Consider the following 23230-nt stretch of genomic DNA (forward strand, 5'->3'; position numbering starts at 1 on the left):
ACCATCGAGAGCCAACAAAACGGCAGGTAGCTTGTCTCAACCATAAGATCGGGACTGACTAAAAGCACAAAAGCAAGAGCAGTATACGGCTGACATATTCTAGGTACGTATAGGATGCCCATCCGAGGTCATTTTTTTTTCTCGCCATGATCTGGACCGTTCGGCAGGCGGCCTCAAGAGCAGGATCGCTGGCTTTTCCGATCGCCCATGCCGACTTCTTGGTAACGCCCCTTACACTGCATTGCTATCTGCTGCTTGGTGGAGGAACGCAGTCACGCGGGGCTGCTTGCATCGCGAAATGGGTCAACAGTTACCGTAGGCGAACTAAGGCACTACGGGTAGATAGGAACCGGCATTTGAGCCACAAGGTATTCGTACAAAGTCGTCGTTGAAATCCGAATACGGCATATCCAAGACAGTGGAAGACGGGATTAGTTGCATTGTGGGGAATGGAACTTTGGTACCGGTAACGAATCAAAGCTTGCCCATGTTGATACACGTGACATGGTTCAATTGCCGCCGGCAAATACCTTGCCCCTAACCCAATTTTTGCTTATCTGTCTCATTGTGCCTACCGACCAAAACTGGTCTGAGGTACCTTGGCAAGTCTTGGTAAGCTTACCCTAGGTACCTAGGTACCTTGGATTGCTTAGGTAGGTAGGTACCTTAGGTTAAGACGAGCAAACGAGAACCCTAGCGACAAAGACCTCCAAGACTTGTCAAACATCAATCAAATATTCGTCTTTTCTACGGAAGCAGCATAGCATAGTTATTATATGACAACCTTGTCAGTACCTATCGGATGGAAAGCCAAATTTATATTCTTGGCCTTGGTAATCTGGGTAAGTATGTTGCCCACTCTCTCAAGAAACAGTCGTCAAGGACGCCTGTAACCCTTCTGATGCATAGGGAAAGCCTGTTGGAAGAATGGCAACGCTGTGGGCAAACTATCGAATGCGTCCGCAACGGAGCTAGCGATAAATTGTCCGGATATTCGACGGATATGCTTTCAGGGTCCTCTCCAATCAACAATCTTATCGTAACGACCAAGACATACAAGACAGTCCAAGCACTTGCACCTATCAGGCATAGGCTTGGCCCCAAATCCAACATACTATTTCTTCAGAATGGAATGGGTAAGTTCTCCCGATGCACCCTTTCCAGATTTTTGCCTTTCCTGACTTGAGCGAGTCGCAAGGAACTATCGAGGAGGTCTCCACAAGCCTATTTAAAGATGCCAAACTACGTCCGAGCTACTGGGCTGGTATTGCAAGCGTGGGAATATATAAGCACGGTCCATTCTCCATCGTGCACGCTGGCAAAGGCAGTCTAATTCTTGGAAAAGTAGAAGGCCGCATTGATGCCCCCTCAGCAGAAGATGTGGGCGGCGGGAACTTTATGGTGCAACGCCTCCTCGAAGCAGACGGACTTGCAGCCACTTTGGTGGAGCCCGAGTTGCTCAGGATTTCGCAACTCCGAAAGCTCGCGGCCAACGCGATAATCAACCCATTGACGGCCTTGTTTGGCTGCGTTAATGGTGGAGTTTTTGGCAGCCCATCCCGGCAAAATATCATTCAGCAACTTATATCAGAAACGGGAGAAGTAATACGTGCCCTTCTACCATCCTCTAGCGCTAGAGAAGAAATCGGAGAGCAGTTCTCCGACCAGGGCCTTTCCCAGTATATTCTGGAGGTGGCGACAAAAACAGCAAAGAACTCTTCATCGATGCTGCAAGACTTCCGGGAGGGCAGGGAGACCGAGATTGGGTACATCAACGGATACATTGTAGAACAGGCTAAGAGACTTGGGCTGCCGCACGCGCGCAATTCGGCCCTTGTAGATATGATCAAACAAGGGAAAGCCCTGTCCGAGGATGACGAGGTTATTCCCAAGCTTTCCGGACCGCCATAGCTGAGAGTCATAAAGCTAGCCGTTCAAACCGGTTGTGGGCAGCATACGGAGTACGCCCGCGTGTTTAAAGGACTAACTGCAAGAGCATGGGATGTCCATTTACAACACACCACCTGCCTACCTTGCAACATACAAGAGGATACTACGTAAAAATGAGCGTAACCAAAGGCAACGGTGGTGCGAGTGGATGCCCAAGATGGGGACCCTTGTGGCAATCGAGCAATTGGCAGCGAAACACGTGGTCGCGACCCTCGGCCACCGCTCACCCCAAGGGCAAAGCCAGACGGTGGTTGGCTGCGGGATCAGGCGTGCTGCCCAACATCGGGGCACCCTTCTTGGCTCAGTATTGGACCGAGACCGAGTTTGTTTGGGCGAGATCATAAATAATTACAGTACAACAGAATCAAGTCGTGCAGCCATAGAATGAAAGACATTGAATGAAACGGCTTGATTGGCCTGGCATTAAGGATTCAAATCATTTTGATTTGCAGATGCAAGACTGAAACCACAAGATGTCGATGGGTCGGCGTCTGCGAGAGGGCGGGTAGTAAACGGGATCCGCAAATCCCCAGCCACCTATATTTGGTATTGATACTGTACTGTACGGAGTAGTATTGTTCAGAGGTAAATTACACTTGTTATGAAGCTTGGCAGTACACACCAATTAAGCCAGCCCAATCCTTGTCCGGTCGCCCCAGCGCCGTTCCTCCCCGCTTGGCTAGGGAGCCCTGGTACCCGCCTAGCCAAAGTCATTCAGACCGCTATGCCATCCGATCAAGCTCGAGGCTGACAGCGGGAAAGCTGCCAATCCTTGTCGTAAACAAAAACATAGCATTCTTTTTCTGTAATGTTGAAGCTTCAGCTGCTTCACAGCACTTGCACCACAACACCACAACCGCAGTGAGCAAGCAATCATTTCGCTGCAAATGGTGCTAATAGAAAAGAGTACATAACTCATCGCCATTAATATTTCAGGGCGATGAGTGAATATTATCGGCGCGGGAGCCCCGAGAGCTCCCGGCGCAGGCGGCGGGAGAGACACGAACGCGACCATGAGCATGGACATGGTCCTGAACACTCCTACCAACATTCCCACGATGCAGCACCGCCTGCTACCGCCCCTCAGTATATTCCAACCGGTTCCAGGCCTCAGACGCATGAACGCGATAATGCCGACTCGAGCTCGACGCTATCCTCCTCCTCCACCTCCGAATCTCTCCTAAACATTTCAGCACCCAAATCGCGCGCCGCGGGCATCCTCTCCTTCTTTACCTCTCCCGACCCAGCTGCACGCCGCCGAAAGTATCGCAAAAAGAAGAAGCGATTGCTGGGCTTCGGCAACTCGAGTTCCTCGTCTCTCGAGGAAGCGCTCGCTTACGGTCGTGGTTATGTCGACAAAGAGCGACGTGAGGCCGCCCAGGCCGCCGCGGAAGGGCGACCACATGCATATCCCACCCAATATAGTCAAAACCAACAGCAATTTTCCCAGTCGCGGCAGCAGCAATATGGCTCGCCTCGAGACCACCAGAGGCCAACGGCGCCCCATCGCGATAAGACGGACGAGGAAATACAGGAAATCGGGCGTCAACTTGCAAAGATGGCCCGTGATGGGAACCGTGAAGATGTGGCCCGGAACAGCAGTCGCAGGGGCATATCAGGGTTGATGGCTGGAGCTGCCGCAGCCACTGCTGTTGCGGGTTACCGGCGGTCCAAATCCTCGGACAAACGTAGTCGCGGCATCGGCTCATCGAGGCCACAGCAGCATAGTGACTCTGGTGACGAGTCTGACTGGGAAACGTCATCGGAGGATGAATACTCCAGTGAGGATGTAGACCCGGGACTAGCTTACGGAGCTTCCACCGTGGATTTCCCCATGTCTAGACCGCCTCCTCCGGCTCAAAGGCCAGCAGAGAGCAGACCTATGCCTGCAGAGGCGCGCAAAAGTCATGTTGTGGATCCTCAAATGTTTGGTCCTATGAATTCACTGCGCGGACTTATCAATACCCCCTGCGGATTTGACGACCCAGTCCAGAAGCAAAACAGAGAATCCGAGCCAAGGCAGGATAGACCAGTACCATCGGTCGAGAGTGCCTCGTTTGAAGCTCGTCCCCTTCGTGAGGTATATCCTGTTCCGACGTCCGATCCCGACAGATTTGACATAACGAGAGCTCAGTCATCCAGCGGACCTCGCCCAGAACCTGTACCTATCCAAGCACCAAAACCAATAGTGCCGATTTCATCACGTGTTTATGATGCACAGGATTACGCGAGATCTGAAGCTCGATCAGAACCTCGATCAGAGCGCGAGCTTCGTAAACGCAATTCCGATTCATCGTTTGCCAATGTCGCCCTCGCCGGGCTGGCAGGTGTTGTCGGTGTTGGAGCGGCCGCGAAACTGGCTTCCGATTATAGGGAGAAGAAGCGCGACGACCGTCGTGAGCGTGATGAACCCAGAGAGAAAGATGTACGACCCAAAAGGACTCGCAGCGAGAAAACCACACGAGCGGACGAGGTCCCTGATCATAAAGACAAGCGAGACGACCGTCGTGTGCGTGGCGAATACAGAGACGTAGACGCAAGACCGAAAGAGACTCGCAGCGAGAAGATCACAAAAGCTGACGAAGAACCTCGTGCCCAGGAGGGTGCATATCACCGCGATGGTGGACATCGCTCTATGGATGAGCCTGCGGCGCCAACGGATGATAGCAGGCGCCGCCAAGCTGAGCTCGAGGAAAAAATTCGACGACTCGAGGCAAGTCTGCGTGAACAGTCAAACAGTCAGAATGCTCAGCCAGAGTCGCCGGTTCGTGACCGAGATCAAGATCGCGAGCGCAAACGTCGCGAGAAAAAACGTCGGTCTGTCGTTATAGAGCAAGGCGATGAAGCAAATGCATCGTCAAAGTCTCGTGACAAAGGCAGATACGACGGTGATGAGCCCAAGACTTCTAAGCGTAGTTCCAGGAGCTTTGGATCTGCAGTCGCATCCTCCTCGAAATCGCCCACGGAACCTCGAGATTCTCGGGCAGCGGATGATGATTTCCCTGTCCCAATGAGCCAAACTCCTAATCGCCCTCTTACTCCCATGATTACTACGGTTGAGCGGGAGCCAGACTTTTCTAGGTTTGATGCACGTGGTCATGATCAGCCCAGAGGACCTACTGCAGAACTTCCCAGAGATCGACTCAGTCGCTTGGATTCTTTCGAAAGAGAGGTCCAAGATGTGAATGAGTTTGACAGCAAAGATGCCCGTGAAGCCGCAGAACACTCAACAGATCCTCTTCCCGAGGCGGCAATTGCAGCAGCTGCCGCCGTACTTGCACGACATGGGCACAGAGGCAAAGGAATGCGAACATCAGAGCCGCAGCCGAAACGGTCGCGTTCGGAGGAGAGAGATGCTGTCCAAGAAGAAGCAGACCGACACTATCGTCAGAGTGTACTGGCGCGCAAGATAGCAGAGGATCAAATTCGCTCCCGGAGTGCGTCTCCTGATAACTCGCCGGTGGATGGACATCACGAAGACCCGGTGATCCGCATTGTCACGCCGCCGGAAATGCACCGTCATGAGAAGAACAAATTCGAGGCTCCGAACGCCGACGTCCGTATTGACAACATCATCGAACCCAAAGATCTGGAACAATACCGCCTGCCCCGTGGCGCGCATCTTGGAGATCCGTCGATATTCCCTGTTTTCAAGTCCAGAGATCCTTCTGCCGAGCGCGAGCGACCAATGCTCAACCTGGTTCGTCCAACTCCAGCCGTCTCACCGATCCCTTCTCCTTCGCCGGAAGAACAGCAGCCTAGAGCATCCCCGAAGGCACCTGAGAAAGTAGCGACCCAAGAGCCGAAATCTGCATCTGATGTGATTATGGGCCCCCGTGGTGAGACAATCGATGTCGAGCCGCGCGAGAAATCAGTCCTGCCCAAGGAGGAGAAATCCATCGACAAGATACCCGAGGTTTCCGAAGGCAAGAAAAAGAAGAAAAAGAAAGGCAGTGCCTGGGGAAGTGTTCTCGCCGGGATTGCAGGGGCAGGCGCAGCTACCGCTATAGCTGCAGCTGCGGATGATGCATCGAAGACAACTCATACGCCTGAAGAAGATGATAAGAAGGAACCTGCTATGCCTGGGGCTTTTGATAGTGGTGAAGTCCCGGCGGAACGTGATGAGACAACATCAAGAAAGTCACGGAAGGGCAAGGGAAAACAACAGGTCTGGGACGATGAACCGCCGTCTCCTGGACCGAAACCCGCCAGCCCCAGCACATCTCAAACCCAAGGTGCATTTGCGGATGACTTAGACTTCGCAGCCACCTTGGCAGCAGGCTTGCAAGATAGCGGCTTTGACCCAAATATCGTCATTGACGACCCTTTGTACAGGAGACGAGACTCGCCTCCGGGCAGCAGTGAACCTTTGGAAGATTCGTACCGTACCTCATTCTCTGAGGTGGTTCCGGATCTCGACGCGAACTTTACCAACCCAGTTGTACCTAGGTCATCATCCGGCCCGAGCACCGTCATTGAGATTCCACGCTCCGATCCTATCCCTGATGCTACTGAAACCTTCAAGGATGCGCACGAGGAGGCGATCCCACGCAAACTCAGCAAGAAGGAGCGACGAAAGTTGAAGGAAGCCCAGAACAAGAATCCTGACGAGAATCTTGTTCTCGATAGAGAGGCCACTTTGGTCGACTCAGAAGAGAAGCCACTGCCCCCTACCTTGGCAGAGGGTGAATCAACTTTGGTTGAAAACACAGATACGCCTGCACAAGCCGATTTCAACGCCACAGAAGAGCCACAAGCACCTTCAGGAAAGAAGAAAAAGAAGACCAAAAAGGCGGCGCAAGCTGTTTCTCCATGGGACATCGTTGAAGAGCCTTCCAGGGATCCAGTCGAGGTTTCGCCAACAGTCGTCGCTGATATCCCGAAGGACACTGTCGACGAAGTACGGTTCGGCTGGCGTGATCAAACTGACTACAAAGCCGATGCAACGACACCAAGCTATGGTAGCGAGATACCAACCATCATTGCACAGGAACCTTTGCCACTCCAGGAATCGGTGCCGCGTAATTTCTTTGAAGATAGCGTCCCTACATCCAACTACGCCACGCCTGCCCAGGAGGCCGAACTTCCCATCTCATCTTATGCTAGCACTCCAGCAGTCGAGGATACATGGGATGCGCTCCCCTCCAAAACGAAGAAAAAGAAGGGCAAAAAGGGGACAGACATTGAAGCTGTCGCTGACCCCATTTTCGAACCCACTCAAGACGCAAGCAATGAGTTATCGCGTGACATTGACCAAGCCGCCAATATCACCATGGAGGAGACTCCTGCTCCACAGGATCAGACCGTGGAACCACCTCTGGAAGACCCGCTGCCCGTTGTTGAAGATGAGACGGCGGTATCTACGGGTAAGAAGAAGAAGAAGAAGTCCAAAAAGGCGGCAGCAGTGGACGCAGTGGATGCCGGTGCTGAGCTTTCAATCGATTTGGCTGAAGAGACCCCCAAAGAAACTGTTCCAGAAGCATCTCCGGCGGAAATCAACCAGGTGGCTCCCAGGCAACCTACTTTAGAGGCGCCAATGGAAGACCTCGAGAAGGCTTTGGACAACCCCTCTAAGGAAGCTACATCAGAGACACCGATGGAAGATCTCGAGAAGGTTTCAGAGACAGCCCCTGAAACGCAACCAAAGGACGATGTTGAGACCCTCAATGCGGATATCACTGCTGTCGACGATACAGCACAGAATGCTGTTCTTGATGCCCCCAAGGATCTTTTCAACGAAAGATCCCTGGATTCTACAGAAGCAACTGCTGCGTTTAGCGCCAACGGAATCACACGGGAACATGATGCCCTTCCTGACGGCTCCCCTGCTGTGGTTATAGACCAAGACACTCAGACGGGGCCATCCTCCAAGAAGAAAAAGAAGAAGGGGAAGAAGAACGCTGCTCCTGCTGAGGAAATCCTACCATCCACACCTGTTGAGACGGCTATACCCACAGAGGAAGTGTCCTTGGCCCCCGTCGATGACATCACCAACACTCCTAGTGATGTTAAGGACATTACTTCCAGTGACCCCAAGGAGACTGCTTCAGGTGAGCCCGGGGAGATCATTTCGAGTGAGCCCAAGGAAACCACTTCTGGTGAGCCAAAGGACGCAGTTTCCAGTGATACCAAGGAGCCAGATCCCGTAGCCATCAGTGAAACTATCACGGAAGCTCTTCCTGACGAATGGGCCATGCCTGTGATTACGTCAAAGAAGAAGGGTAAAAAGAGCAAAGGGTCTGCCTCGGTACTAGAAGCAGAGCCCTCTCAAATGCCTGATTCTGGAGCTGTTGCCGCGGAAGAGGCAGCGCAGGTGTTAAAAGAAGTCACCGAACCTGTAGACGAAGTTAGCGCGACTGATGGGGCGGTTTCATCGACGACACCCGAGCTTAAACAGGTCGAGTCCTTTGAGGATAGCAAGCCAATTGACACGCTTGCAACGGGCTCTGATGGTCCGGTCGAGGAAATCAAAGATACTTCTGTACCCGAATCTGGCAATCCTGAGGCTGTGAATGATGACTTGGCTGCGGGATCATCAAAGAAGAAAAACAAGAAAAAGAAGAAGAACAAGTCTTCCCCAGGGGAAGATGAGATGACCAACGCCGAGCCATCGCAACTGGACATGGCTGTCCAGGAGACCTCCACGCCTTCTGAACAAGATGCCTTGGCAGTAGGAGCCGAGCCGGACAAGCCCGAGGATAACCTCCAACCCCAAGACTCCGCTGTTAAAACTGAAGTGGAGACCCCGACTGTAGAATCTGGTCTGAACAGTGTTTCAGCAGAAACTTCCAAGAAGAAGGGAAAGAAGGGCAAAAAGTCGGTGCAGGACAAGACTACGGCGACTACAGAACCATCGACACCGAACACTGCCGAGCACGATAAGTCACAGCCAGAAGCTTTCGAAGACAATTGGGCCACACCTGCGTCGACAAATGAGTCGAAGAAGGGCAAGGGAGACGACCCTTGGGCTTGGGAAGAGGAAACCCCAGGTTTGGAGTCGGCCCCTGCCTTTGAAATCGAACCCAAGGATCAACAAGAGGCAGGCTTCGAAGCTGATTGGACCGCACCATCTACCACGAAGAAGGGCAAGAAGAACAAAAAGGCTACCGCGGGCGATGATGATGCCCTGGGCGTCACTGCGAGCGAGGACAAGTCTCTAGCGCCTCTTGACAGCGTTGATAGTACGAGAGAGGGTGATGACAAGACTGTAGTTGAACACGATAGTCAGGCAGTCGAGGCTGACTTGGGTCCATCCAAGAAGTCCAAGAAGAAGTCCAAGAAGACGGCTTCAACTCTCGACTCTCCAAAGGAAGTTACTGCTCCATCGGAATCTTCACCTAGTGGCACAGGCACAGAAAACCCCAGTGCGCCAGCTGTAGATGATCCTGCTGATACCGACGACAATTTGGAGTTCTTCGAAGCAAACCAGGAAGAAGATGTGCCCGACAACATTGAGCAGAAGAACAACGGAGGCTGGGTTGATGATGCCGAAGATGTCAAGACTGTTGTATCGGCCCCGACCAACTCTGCGGAGAAGGCTGCAGACAAAGAAGAAAAACGTTCAGGCGGAGGTTTCTTCAGCTTCTGGAACCGCTCGTCAAACACTTCTGACAACAAGGAGACGCAAAACGAGGGCAAGGACAAGAGGCATTCTTTTTTAGCTAATGCCGGCACCATTGGCGCTGGTGTCGGCCTGGCGGGGGCTGCGGCTGCGATCGCTAGCCATGCCTCGCATTCGAATGCCACCTCCAAGACCAAGAAAGATTCCAGTCCCTCCAGGTCTACGAGCTCGCCATCACAGGATCAGGGGAGCTTTGATCCTGAAATAATTGAGCGGGTCATCAAGCCTGCTATCGATCCACAATTCGGAGACCTACTACCGCTACCTCCTAGCGTACCAGCCTCTCCGACAACAGAGCTCCCCAGCGAGGAAGATCTGCCCGCGCTGCCAATAAGTCGTCCCGAGACTCCTCCCGAGCAAGAGCGGAAAATGCTCCGGGAAAAATGGGCCTCGCGGCGTCGCAGCCAGCTTGAGACCCCCGTCAAGTCTCCAAGCACCACTGCAGTCCCGATACAGTTCCGCTTGCGCTCGGGACCGTCATCCCCTGGTCTTTTCATTAAGACTCCACCTACACAGCCACAGCCTCCCATTTCTTTGGAACCTAGCAGTGCATCGAGGCGGGTATTGCGACCAATGTCTTGGGATACTACTAGGGAAATCAAGCCCCTCTATCTGCCCGAACATGTGCGGTCTGGATCCGCAACTGAGAATGACCTGCAACTCCCCGAGCTACCCGAGAGCAGGCCGTCAACTTCGGGAGACGCAGCCGGACCAGAGGACCGATCTTGGGCTGGGAATGCATATTCAGGGTACAATCCCCTTGGCGCCACATTAGACAGTCCACTCCAACTCAACACTGGGGCTGTCCCAGCTTATAGTCCAAGCGACCCCCTCGGGTCTGGAGATGTTACCCCCAAAGCAGAGCAGGGCATGAAGCCTTCAGATGGGCTAGTGTTGAGCGATACAGAGACGAGCGACGTCTTCGAAGATGCGGCGTCCCAATTTAATCCATCGTCGGTCCAAAGCCCTGTAACAGAGACCCACGGTTTGGGCATATCAGCCGACGATGGATTCGACAGGCAACTGGAGAATCCTTTGATCTCGCCTCACTCTCCGACTAAGGATGGTCTTCATGGCAGCTCGGCCCTGTTTGGCGCCGCGGGCATGGGAGCCATCACCGCCGCATTGATGAGCCATGCAGATAGTCCCGAAATCGAAGAGCTCAGCAGTGGTATCAAAGCCCTGGACTTGAAGGATGACAAGACTTTGGGCAAGACTACTTCGAGCAGTGAGCTCCCAAGTGACATTACTTCAGAAATCATCAAGGATGACGCCATTGGGGTCACTGGTGATGGTTTGTCGCAACCAGAGGAACTGAGCGAGACGCCTACAAAAAAGGGAAAGAAGGCCAAAAAGTCCAAGGGCAAGAAATCAGCTATGCCAGATGCGACCAACCTGCCCATACCTGAGGAGAAACCTTCTGAAGAAAGCCCCCCAACTGAGAGTTCACAATCGTTAGATCAAACAGAAAAGAGGTCGCCAGACATGCTCTCAGCCGTTGCTGACTCGGCTGATACCTCTCAACTCGCATCGACTTCATCACAGGAGCAAACGACAGAACCAATAATTGCACCTGAGACCGAGCCTGTCTTCCCAGATAATAAGGACAAGGAAAACCAAGACATAGACACTACTACACTCTTGAATCCTGACGTCCCCGAGCAGAAACAGGAGGCTCTTTCAAGTACGGAGCCAATTGTCACCTCCCAGGAGCCTCTATCGGATACCTTACAGACAGGAGATGCCGAAAAAAGCCAGATCCACGATAACGTCCTCAAAGCAGAGCCCATCACTACAGAACAGCCCGAGACTACCGCCAAAGGAAAGAAGAAGAAGAAGAAGGGCAAAAAGGGTGCGGCGGCAGAACCGGAGGAAGTACCACGCCCCAAAGACACCGACTTGCTAGAAAAGCAGGAGACACATGAGGATAAGGTCGAGCCACAAACATCCTCATTACCTACACTAGGTGACGGTGAAGGCTCTAAGGACGCTGGTTCACAACATCCGTCAGCGGTGGACATTGAAGCGCCTCCGGATTCATCCAATATCATCAAGACAGGGGCTGTCCCTCTCGCGGTTGCGGCAAGCGTGGCAACTGCTTTGATGCAGGATGGCCCAGGATCCACAGGGGTCTCGCAATCCGCAGACGAAAACGACAAGATGCGGGACCTCGGGCCGTTGCAGGGTGGTATAAGCGGTGAAACAGGACTCACCGACACCACCGCTGAACCCGACACTGCGGGCCAACAAACTGTGGGGCTTAGTGGAGAGTCTGGGGATGTTGCTTCTGGGTCCGATGCACAGAGCAAATCAGTGGGTGCCACACCGGACAACAACATCGACACCGCTACTTCACCAGCTCAAGATCCACTGGCCGTCCCGGCGCCGATCCCTGTCTCGGCTGAAGCTGCAGATTCCCACCTCCACGATGGCGAAACCCCTGCACTCGCTGACCTCGGGTCGCAAGCAAGACGCGATGCCGAGGATGGAGTTGGCCTTATGGATGCGGTCGCAAAAGATGCTATGTTGGTTCCGTCATCACAACCTGTCGAGACCTCTAGCGAACCTGCTACACAGCCAGAAGAGTCAATGGGTCAGGAGCAAGAGACACGATCGGGAAAGAAGAAGGGGAAGAAGGGCAGCAAGAAGAAGCAAACCACCCGCGAGCCATCCCCGACGAGAGGGGATCCAGTCGCAGAGCCAGTGGCAGAGTCGGCCATAGCATTGGCAGCGGGTGATGCTGATAATGACAAGTCACATGCCATTGATATCACGAGTGAGCAAAGCACAGACCTGGCGTCAACGGAGGTTGTCGATGCCGGGGCAGGTGAGGTTGCTGCCAATCAAGGTCAGGCTGCCGAGGAGATCTCGATGCCGGGACCTTCTGGGAGCAAGTCCAAGAAGGACAAGAAAAAGAACAAGTCGGCAAACTGGGATTTGCCCGGCGAAGATGCACCGACAGATCAACTCATCGAGAACACTAGCGCCACCATTCCACACGTAGATGTGCATGAAGTCGATGTAACAATACCATCGGAAATCAGCTCGGGTCCCCAGGAGGAGACTGCGTCGCCGCTGGCTTCAGCAGAGAAAAAGTCCAAGAAGGATAAGAAGAAAAAGAAAGGACTGTCATTGGATGATCAACTTCTGGCGGCTGAGCCCCCCGCCCCCTCTCAGGACGCTCAAATACCCGCTGAAACCACAGAACCCCCGACCACCCTCCAGGAAACTGATGCAGGCCCTAAAGAGGAGGACTTGTCGTCTGCTCCTGCTCTTTCGTCATCTACCAAAAAGGACAAGAAGGGCAAGAAAAAGAAAGCCTCTGCCCAACCTGACTTGAACGAAAGTCCTGATTCAGGGATCTCCGAAGTACCCTCGCAGAGCGAGAAGCAGAAGGAAGGTTCTCAAGATGGACCGGCTACTGCAACTGAGCCATCTCAAGATGCTGAACTTCCGCCAGCACATAGCATTTCAGATGCGGCAGCTGACCAAGGCACGATTGCGCTGGAACTCGACAAGGACGAAAAGTCAGAGGGTACCCAGCCCACCGAGGTACCGGCCACATTAGCAGAACAGACAGATGTATCACCACCCGTTGGTGATAAGCAGCTATCAGGTTCACATAATGCACAAGATGGCGTGGCTTCTGAGGAAGTCCAAAACACGGCAGAAGCTGAAGTACCACCTGCGGATACCTCGCATCAACCAGCGTCTGATGAGGGTCAGAGCTCGAAGCCGACTGAACACGAAACTCCAGTCGCAAATGATGACAGCAGCCCGTCCGATGCACCTGCAGGCGTACCAGAGAAATCTGGGCTGGAACAATATCAGGACGGTCAACTTGTCACATCTTCGCAAGAGCAATCAGAGAATGTCGTTGGGACTCAAGACGAGTGGGCCGCCCCTGCCAAGAAAGGCAAGAAAGGAAAGAAGGGCAAGAAGCAGACGGTGGAAGCTGCCGCGGAAGACGACACATCTGTCCCAGTCAGCATGGTACAGGATTCTACGCCCGCAGTCACTGAGCCAGAAGCCGTCACGTTGGATGCCAATGACAATACCGATGCCCAAGTATCCGTGACCAAGGAGTCCAAAAAGAGCAAAAAGAAGGGCGTCCTTGTGTACGACGAGCTTTCCGAGGATAAAAAGTCCGATGAAACTGTAACGGACGTGCCAGCAGACGTACCAGCCGAATCACGCGATGGCGAAAAGCCGCCAGTCACTACAGAGTCATCTGCTGATGCATTGCTAACAACGATCCCGTCAGCGCTCGTCGACACGGAATCTGCAAAAGCACCTCAAGACCCTAGCAGCAATATCGAAACCCCATCAACCGAGCCAAACGACAAATCTTTGATTGAGGGTGACAATAAGGCTCACGAACCAGATTCGGTGGAGGTCTCAGTCGAAAATAGCAAAGACTTGCCTGTGCAGGAGGAAATCCAAGTCCCTGAAAACACAGCCGATGTTGTGGTGGCGGAGGAGCAGCTTCCCACAACGACGAAAAAGTCCAAGAAAGACAAGAAGAAGAAAAAGGGAAAGGAATCAGATGAGCAAGCTCTGGCAGATGCAAGCGATGCACCAGTCATCTCGTCAGTCGAGAAAGATGGCTCTGGGGATGCAGGACCCGCCAAAACAGAGACTCCTTTGGATCATCCGGAACCAAGCGATTCAACCCCAGTTGACGCGCCCACATTCGTTGAAACGCCCAAAGAGGAGCCCACTGATGCCCCTATGAAGAAGTCGAAGAAGGATAAGAAAAAGAAGAAGCCTGCTGCTGCAGATGACGACAAAGGTGTGGCTACATCGCAAGCTGAACCATCTGAAAATCTTCCGGCTCCGGAGGCCGAACCGTCGACAACAATAGATACTTCAACCAAGGATGCCGATATGCCTACCGAGGCCGCTCTAGACTCCACGACGGCAAGTGATCAATTTCTAGAACCTACCGATTCGCACCCAGACGTAAAGGGCGATGCAGAGACCTCCGCCACACAAGATGTTCCCGAACGCACGGACAAGGACCCTGTTGCCAGCGAAAATCCTGGTTCTGTTTCTGCAATTTCGAAGGATGGTGACTCTACCACAGCCATTTCCAAAGAACGCGACCTGAGCAGTTCTGCAACTGCTCCTGTAGATGACTCGCAAGAAAAAGCTGTCTCAAAGAAGTCAAAAAAGAGCAAGAAACAGAAGAAGCAAGCCGAGGCTTTGGAACTTGATTCAGAACCACTACAAACCCAAGCACCGGAACCACACCCTAGTCTTCCTGAAGACCATCAGTCGACTGAAGAAAAACCTGTAGATGTCCCAACTACCACCGAACCAGAAATTGCTGATTCAGCTGCCGCCTCCAAAGCCCAAGAGGCAACGCCAGAGGACTTTGCGCCTGTGAAGAAAGGCAAAAAGGGCAAGAAAAACAAAGCAGCAGCATGCGAAGAACCTGTTCAAGAGCCCTCAAACGAGACAGTAGATGCAAGTGACACTTCGGTCAAACAAGAGACGGGGTTTTCCGCCATCGCCGAGCCAGATCCAGTCAGCGAAACCACTCCTGAATCACAAGTCAATACGGTCGCTGAAGACGCTATTTCAACCAATGAGACCCCGCTGCCTGCGAAGGACGAATCATCCTCTGCCGTGCTACCCAACGAGACTCCTACAGAGGAATCCACCATTCAACCACCCGTGGGAGACAGTTCAGAAAGTCCCATGCCAGACTCGCAAGACACAACCCCACCAGACACCAAGGCATCTGAAGAACCCGAGCTCGTTGTTGGTAAAAAGTCTAAGAAAGACAAGAAGAAGAAAAAGCAGGCTGCCCAGGAGCAGAAGGAGGAGCTTGAAAAGGACGTTGCTACTTCCAAGCCGGTTGCCGAACTCGGCTTGGCACAGGAAGCTGATCCTTCACAAGTGGCTGAAGCTGTGCCCGTAGAAACACTTGAAGAACCCAGCCTGCCACAAGAAGTTGGTTCCCCTCAGGTGGTTGAGCCTGCGCCCCTGGAGACACCCGCAGAACCCAGCTTGCCACAAGAAGCTGATTCCTCCCGGGTGCTTGAGGCTGCGCCCGTAGAATTAGCTGCCGAGACCTCAGAAAAAGAACCCAAAAAGAAGTCGAAGAAAGACAAGAAAAAGAAGGGCTCGGTAGCAGTTTCTGAGGGGACTCCGAAGGACCAGCCTGTTCTACCTTCATTGTCAGATGCTGATCAGAGCATCCATCAAGTTGCAAATATAGAGGATGTGGCAGAGACTACCCCGGAATATGTGGCCACCCCGGAACCTGCAGCCGACAAGGAATCAGAACCTACCAAGAAGTCCAAGAAAGAGAAGCGGAAATCCAAGCGGGATGGACTGGCTCAGAGCGTTTCACTAGATGTTTCCGAATCCAAGGACTTGGATCAAGTCACCGCTACGAATGAGCCGGAAGAAAGCAGCCAGAACGATACTTCGCACCAGGACGTCACAGATTCGGTGCTGACCTCAGAAACATCGCAACAACACCAAGAAGGCCAAACTGAACAGCAATCAACCATCGAGCCTGCGATAAGCGACGATCCTGTCGACAAGACCTTAGACAAAGAGCCTGCAATTGCAGGTGATACTGTTGAAGCCTCCGGTACAAGCAACGATTTGCAAGGAGCACTGGCAGCAGCAGGTGTAGGCGCCGCGCTCGGTTCAGCGGCTACGACCTTAATGTCTTCCGATTTACCTCCTGAAGAGTCCCAGGTCTCAAAGAAGAAGTCCAAGAAAGACAAGAAACGTAAAGATGCGAAGCTCGCGGATTTGGAGGCCGAACCTACGCTTCCTGCTCCCCCTGCTGATGACGCTGTGACCGCACCCGAGGTGATCTCAGACAAGCCTGATGAGCCCCCTTCAGAACTCACGACAGAGTCACAGCCCACCGACACCTTGAACCCAGATGATGTTGGGGAGGCCACAGCCACTTCTATTGTTGAGGGCGAGGAGAAGCCGACAGAACCTGAAGCCATTGCGGAAGTTCCTCAGGCTACCCAACCGGCTGTTGCACAAGAAGAGGAATTTCCGGAAGCGGCAGCCAAAAAATCCAAAAAGGACAAGAAGAAGAAGAAGAACGTCAAGGCATCTGTTTCCGAGACCATAGCGGAACCTTCTCCTGTAGCAGAGACGGAATTAAGCATTAACCCGTCGTCAGATGATGTGGGACTTTCTGTTCGCCAAAACAGTGACGAAAAGGCCAATCCTGAACGAAAAGCCGAGGCTGAAGCCGATAAGGACAAAGAGGCCAAGACAGAGTCCAAGGCTGACGATCTCGACGCCAACGTTGCGCCTGATAACGACAAGCCAGATCTCGCGACACAAGACAATACCACATCTACACCAAAGGAGAATGCCGAGGCCATGGGCAGCGAAGACGCGAAAGAAACGGCACAGCCTGAAGCAGAGGTCGATGACTGGGGGTTTTCAAGCAAAAAGTCCAAGAAGGATAAGAAAAAGAAGGGCGGCAAGGCTGCTGAGCCCCAGCTAGAGCCTTCCACTGTCACAGATTTCATCGCAGCTGAGCCAGATGTTAACCCGGTACTCGTGGAAGAGAATCCCGTTGCGTCTCCAGTCCCTGAACTCGAATCCAATACGGAGCAGCAAAAGGATATTGAGGCCGACGAGACTGATGCATGGGGACTCACATCTAAGAAATCAAAGAAGGACAAGAAGAAAAAGAAAGGCAATACTGTGCTTGACCTGGAGCCGCCAGTGACTTCTGTGGCTTCTGCAACCCCATCTTCGGAGGACGCTCAGCCTGCCAGCATCACGGATGGGATCGATTTGGCAGCGGCTGAAGTTGCCCCTGTTGAATCTCAAGGAGATGCACAGCCAGCAGAGCCGCTCGATCTTAAAACTGACCTAGGAGGATCCACGGAAGAACAGAAAAAACCAGTCACAGAGCCTGAACCTGAGCCAGCACCAACTGCAGATGTTACTTCCACAGCGGCAGCCATCGATACTGGACTTATAGACCTTGCATCTGCACCCGAGACGACGGAGCAAGCATCAGCCGAGCCGCCTGTGACGGAGCCCAGTGCCGATACACAAACTCAGGAAGTTGACGAGGTGGCTTTACCAGCTAAGAAGTCCAAGAAGGACAAGAAGAAGAAGAAGAAGGGACAGGATCAGCCTACCGTTGAGGCGGTCTCGGAGAGTACTGCGCCTGCCGCAGACCCTGTCGGAGAGTCGATGGACTCTACACCACCATTGAAATCGCCAGAGCCTAGCGCGGTACAGCCTGAAACGAAGTCAAAAGAGGAACAAATCGAGACGGACAAGCCCGTCGATGCCTCTCTGCCGGGAAAAGATGAGGGCAACCCTCTGCCAGAGAGCAGTGGGCCCAGTGTCGACTTGCACTTGAAAGAAGACCCCCCGCAGCAAGTTGTTTCCTCGGAGCCTGTCTCCGAGCCAACTGTATCAGGGAAGCAGGACGCAAAAGATACCGAATCTGCTGGAGCCGATGAGGTCACGGAAGTCGTGACTAAAAAGAGCAAAAAGTCAAAGAAGAAAAAGGGTGCGAACGTGACAGATTTAGATTCGGCCTCAGGTCCTCTCAATGCGACCCAAGATGCTAACGTCGTTGAGCAGCCCGAGGGGTCTGATAGCAAAACACCAGTTGATAATCCGTCGATAATCGCCCCAAGCACAAATGAAGAGACCATTGAAGTCGCCCCCTCCACGCCCACTGCAGCACAGTCCCCGAAACAGTCCAAGAAGTCCAAGAAAGCGGCGTTTATCCCATTGACAAACATGGAAGAGCCAGTTCAAGAAGTTAACGAGGCATCTGCTGCCAAAACAACAACGGAAGGTGGTCATAATAAGAATTTGGAGGAGGCTTCAAAGTCGATGGAGATGGTACCTACAAGTCAGGCCGAGGCGATCAAGGACAGCTACTTTGACACAAAACCTGTCGATGAGATTGAGCAATCTTTGCCAGGGTCTTCCGGCGATTTTGAGATTCATCCTGCAGTTGCAAGCTTGTTGGATTCCAAGAGCAATGAGGCCGAGCAGCCCATACCAACTTCAGCTCCACCAGGATTGTTTTTGATGACCCGAGAAGGCTCAGATGTGTTTCTTAAGGATGGCCATGTACCAAGGCTTCTCACTCAGTCCACAGACAGCCCTTTGACAAGCCCACAAGCGCTGGATAGTAGTGAAGACAAGCACACGCGTTCAATATCCAGCATGGGTATCGAAGGTGCAGATCCGAAATCACAGCAAGAGGGTGCGCTGAGAGAGCCGATATCCAAATCGCTGTCATTGGCCGATGAAGAAATTATCTGCCCAACCCCCAATGTTAAAGAATCACCTGCGGCAAAGCCCGTCACAAAAGATGACGTCGTCAAAGCATCAGTCGCTAGTGCAGTGGTCGGTGGCGGTGCAGCGGCTTTGGCAAGCAAGGTTGGAGCTTCGAGCAAAAAGTCAAAGAAGAAAAAGAAGACGCTCGACAAGCGAACACAACAGAGCGATGACTTGTTCGATGATCCGTCCTTGTGGGAAGGTACAGACAGGAAGCTGGTGGAGGGCTCGAGGGGCGATCTGGACTCTGGGGATTTCTGGGAAGTCCCCGACACTAAGACGGATGAGATCGGAGCAGCGGAGGAATCGGGGATCGGGCTGGGTATCAATGATCAAAAAGTAGCCTGGGGGATGGACGACGGTGGAAATGAGGATACGGTTCATCTAGACAAGCCGAATGATGCCGCTACTGACGCCCATGACGTTTGGGGCACAGATGTCGTCGGTGCACAGGAAAACTCAAGACGACTGAAACATTCTCCAGGAAGGGATGCATTAAACATCGACACAGGCTCGGATCCCAGAACTTCCGAGCAGAGCATTGTATCAACAGATGAGAACGGAAGACGCGGAGGCATTGCTCTGGGGAAAGAGTTGGTTGATAGTCCGATGATGGAAGAAAGCCCGATCCTGGGTCGCGGAACAAACTGGAAGCAATCACAAGAGAAAGAAGACTCGTCGGCTGATCCTACGCCAAAAGCCACACCGGCAGCACTTGAGGGGCAAGTTTTCTCTCCGCCGGCTTCTTCAACCGACGCACCAGTCGTTGGCCAATCACATCAAGCGGAAAACAAGGATGAAAAGTTGGGCTCTAACCTGCAAGCGAGTTCTGCTGAAGGAGCGGAGACCAGCATGCCATCACCACGGTCCCCTCTGGGATGGGACTCTGGGAAGGATGCCGCAGGCTCACCCTACTTATACCAAGGCTCTGATGCTGGAGTATCGCCATCAAGAACGCTTCCGCCGGTGAAAGAAGAGGAGGATGAAGGAGAAGTTTTGACGGCGGGCAGACGTGCATCTCTGGACAAAGTAAACAGGGATAGTGGGTACTCGGCAGGAGAACCGCCGCTTGAAGTGGTCAGACGGCGTCCGCGCCTGGGCCGACCCGAGGTTAGCCCACAGAGAGATAGCGGCGTGCACCTGCGCGACTGGCCCGAGAGCGAGGAGCCACGGATAAGCCCATCTCCGACACCAAGAAGGGGGCGGGCTGAGCTAAACAACGATGACACGTTGAAGACGCCGAACAAGGAATTTTCAAGCGACAAGGGCACCAAGGTTGAGTCTTCTCCGCCGGCTGAGGGCCATACCAGCCGCGCACTCTTCAATCCCAGCACCCCCAAGCTTGGCGAGCCGGAGCCACAGGCGCAGACACCAGATCCCAGCAAAAAGAAGGCACTAAGCGGCAGCAGCAAAAAGCGAGGCACGTATCAAGAGCTGGGGTCAGCAGCGATCCCGCCAGCAATTCTCCCTGCATCGGCGACGCCGACGACGATATCAAGCCCAGCCGAGGCGGCATCATCATCATCTTCTTCTTCATTGCGGAGACAGGGTTACTCGCCCGCGGTGGAAAGATCGTTAAGCTACAGCCACGATCAGGGCGTGTCGCGGCATGCATCCAACATGAGCGCCACACGGCTGCGCGCCACACCAGAGCCACTTAACTTTAGGCCTGACAGCCCAGGCAACAGCAGTATCCGCTCATTTACAGGCACACCCCCGCTTCGGCGGGCCGATAGGCGCGTTAGCGGTGATCTACGGTCGCTCAGCCAACGAAGCAGCGTCATTGGCCAAACTCAGGACAAGCAAAAAGACAAGGATCAGCGCACTAGTGGGGCAGCAGCAGCTGTTGTAGGCGGTGTCGGTGCCGCTGCTGCTTCTATTGCCTCGAGAAATAATCATCACGATGGTGCTGCCCAAAGCTCCACACAAGACACCACTCCCGTCGCCAACGAAGGCCGTGTCCGCGCCAAGGACATGACCGACGTCTACGTAAGTTGATTCTCTGCATTCATTTTTTATGTTTGGTAATCAATTAATTACTGACTTTTTTTGTCGTTTCTCTCTCCACAGGATGGCTACGGCGAGGGCCGCATCGGCTCACCGCGCTCCCCCACGCGGCCCCATAGCATGCGTCGGCGACAGAGCATGCAAGTACTCGAACTAGAGAGCAGAGTCGATCAATTACTGGCCGAAAACCGTGCGCTGAACGAGGCCCGAACAAAGGCAGAACAATCGCTCTCGCAAAAAACGTCGAGCCTTCTCGCCGACCGCGATGATCAAATAGATGCTCTCAAGCGATCCGTCGAGTTCCTCAATCAAGAGCTCTCTCGCCTTACCGAGGTCAATGAAGGCCTCCACAGCGCCATCTCCCAGACGGCCGTCCAGCACGATGACCGCTATCGCCAGCTCCAGTCACAGCACGATAGCACCAAGCGCGAGTTGGAGCAGACACGAAGCGTCAGCGGAGCCAGCGCCGGTGCCACGCAGGCTCTCCTGGCCGACAAGGACGCCGAGATATCCAGGCTGCGTGCTGAATTGGAGTCCACTAAGCAGCGTGTGCGCGAGCTCCAACGACAGAAACTGGCCGACAGACCCGCCAACGGTGACTTCCTCACTGTCCGCGACATTGATTATTTCGACCACCGCTGCCAAGCCCTTTGCTCCCACGTACAGCAGTGGGTTCTGCGCTTTTCCAAGTTCTCAGACATGCGCGCCTGTCGCCTGACCAATGAAATCAATGACGAAAAGATCATTGACCGCCTCGACAATGCCCTTCTCGACGGCTCCGACGTCGACCACTACCTGCGGGACCGTGTCAAGCGCCGTGACGTCTTCATGTCCATGACAATGTCCATGATATGGGAGTTCGTCTTTACGCGCTATCTTTTCGGAATGGACCGAGAGCAGCGCCAGAAGCTCAAATCTCTCGAGAAGCTGCTCCTCGAGGTTGGCCCGCCCCAGGCCGTCCGTCAGTGGCGCGCCATCACCCTGACCCTCCTGTCACGCCGCCCCTCTTTCCGTGACCAGAAGGAACAGGATACCGAGGCTGTGGTACAGGCCGTACTACAGACCCTCTCCATGATCCTCCCGCCGCCTTCCAACCTGGAGGACCAGATTCAGTCACAACTTCGCCGCGTTGTGCGGGAGGCCGTTGACCTGTCTGTCGAAATGCGCACCCAACGCGCCGAATACGTCATGCTACCACCCCTGCAACCCGAGTACGACGCAAATGGCGACTTGGCCGCCACCGTTACTTTCAATGCGGCCATGATGAATGAGCGCTCGTCTCCCAACAACCCACCAAACTTCAACGAGGAGCTCCAAGCCGAGGGTGCCACAGTTCGCATCGTACTCTTCCCCCTTGTTGTCAAGAAGGGCGATGACAATGGCGTTGGTGACGACGAGATTGTTGTCCATCCCGCCCAGGTCCTCGTTCCCAAGTCGTCGAGCTCCGGCAGGCGTGGACGCATGGCCACGCCGAGCTCAGACGCCGGAGGTGTAAGCCTCTTGATGTCCCGCGGCGGCGACACAGCCAGCCGGAGCAACATTAGTATGCAGGACGTCGGCAACAACCAGAGCACCATCTAGATATTCTCTGGTCTGAAAATGTATCAGAGGCTTGTACATGCAAAGCGACAAGCTTAATTTTTATTTTATGTTATTTTTCTATCATGAGGACATATGAGAAAGAAAATCAAAGAAGGAAAGGAGGAATAAAAATGCGAGTCTTGCTTTCTTGTTTTTTGGTCTTTTTTTTTTTCTTTTGCACTGAAATATCATTTTCGGCTCGAAATATGGATATCTTTTGGGCGTCGGGCGTATTATTATTCTTTTGTTTTTACTTGTCATCTCTTGTTTATGTTCTCTTCGTTATCATGTGTGATGACTTTTCCTCTTCTTTCTTACTTCCTGAGTACAACAAATTTTAACTACCTAATTTAAGTTTACATTGTCGCTCTCTTGGTCTTCGACTTATAAGGTTCTCATGAAAAGTTTGCGTGGCGCCATCAGACAATCCCATTGCTCAAATCCAAGCTCCTCTAGAGAAATGAAACAAATGAGCATCACAGAGCTCGGTTTTTGTCTGTGAATATTGTATCTCGGTATCACTCCGTTTGATATTCAAATGGGCTCATCCTTGACCCTCATGCACGATGTTGTTTGGTCTTCTACCACCTACAACAGTGACCATGCATTCATTGTCATCATGTATATGCAGGTATCTTATTATCCTGTCGATTGTCCTTTTACCCCTTTACAAACCCATGCGTTTGACGTCATTCCGAATCGTAACCGATGACTCCTGGTCCCATGATACTATGCATATGTCAAGTTCATCCTATAAGTGGA

The 23230-nt window shown here is 53.1% G+C and overlaps 2 protein-coding genes across 2 annotated transcripts; both read left to right on the forward strand.

Annotated features, from left to right (window-relative positions):
* Nucleotides 1–731: 731 nt before the first annotated feature.
* On the forward strand, nt 732–1911 carry PgNI_03867 (uncharacterized protein; the record flags this gene model as incomplete). Its single annotated transcript, XM_031123920.1, has 2 exons — nt 732–1136; nt 1165–1911. The coding sequence occupies exons 1-2, from the start codon at nt 1128–1130 to the stop codon at nt 1909–1911; spliced, it is 756 nt and encodes a 251-aa protein (XP_030984066.1). The 5' UTR covers nt 732–1127.
* A 979-nt stretch (nt 1912–2890) lies between these two features.
* PgNI_03868 (uncharacterized protein) lies at nt 2891–22835 on the forward strand (the record flags this gene model as incomplete). Its single annotated transcript, XM_031123921.1, has 3 exons — nt 2891–11255; nt 11310–20869; nt 20951–22835. 3 exons carry the CDS (start codon nt 2891–2893, stop codon nt 22466–22468), a joined length of 19443 nt encoding a protein of 6480 aa, XP_030985519.1. The 3' UTR covers nt 22469–22835.
* Nucleotides 22836–23230: the final 395 nt, after the last annotated feature.

This window comes from Pyricularia grisea (assembly GCF_004355905.1).
Source record: "Pyricularia grisea strain NI907 chromosome Unknown Pyricularia_grisea_NI907_Scaffold_2, whole genome shotgun sequence".
Lineage (NCBI taxonomy): Eukaryota > Fungi > Ascomycota > Sordariomycetes > Magnaporthales > Pyriculariaceae > Pyricularia > Pyricularia grisea.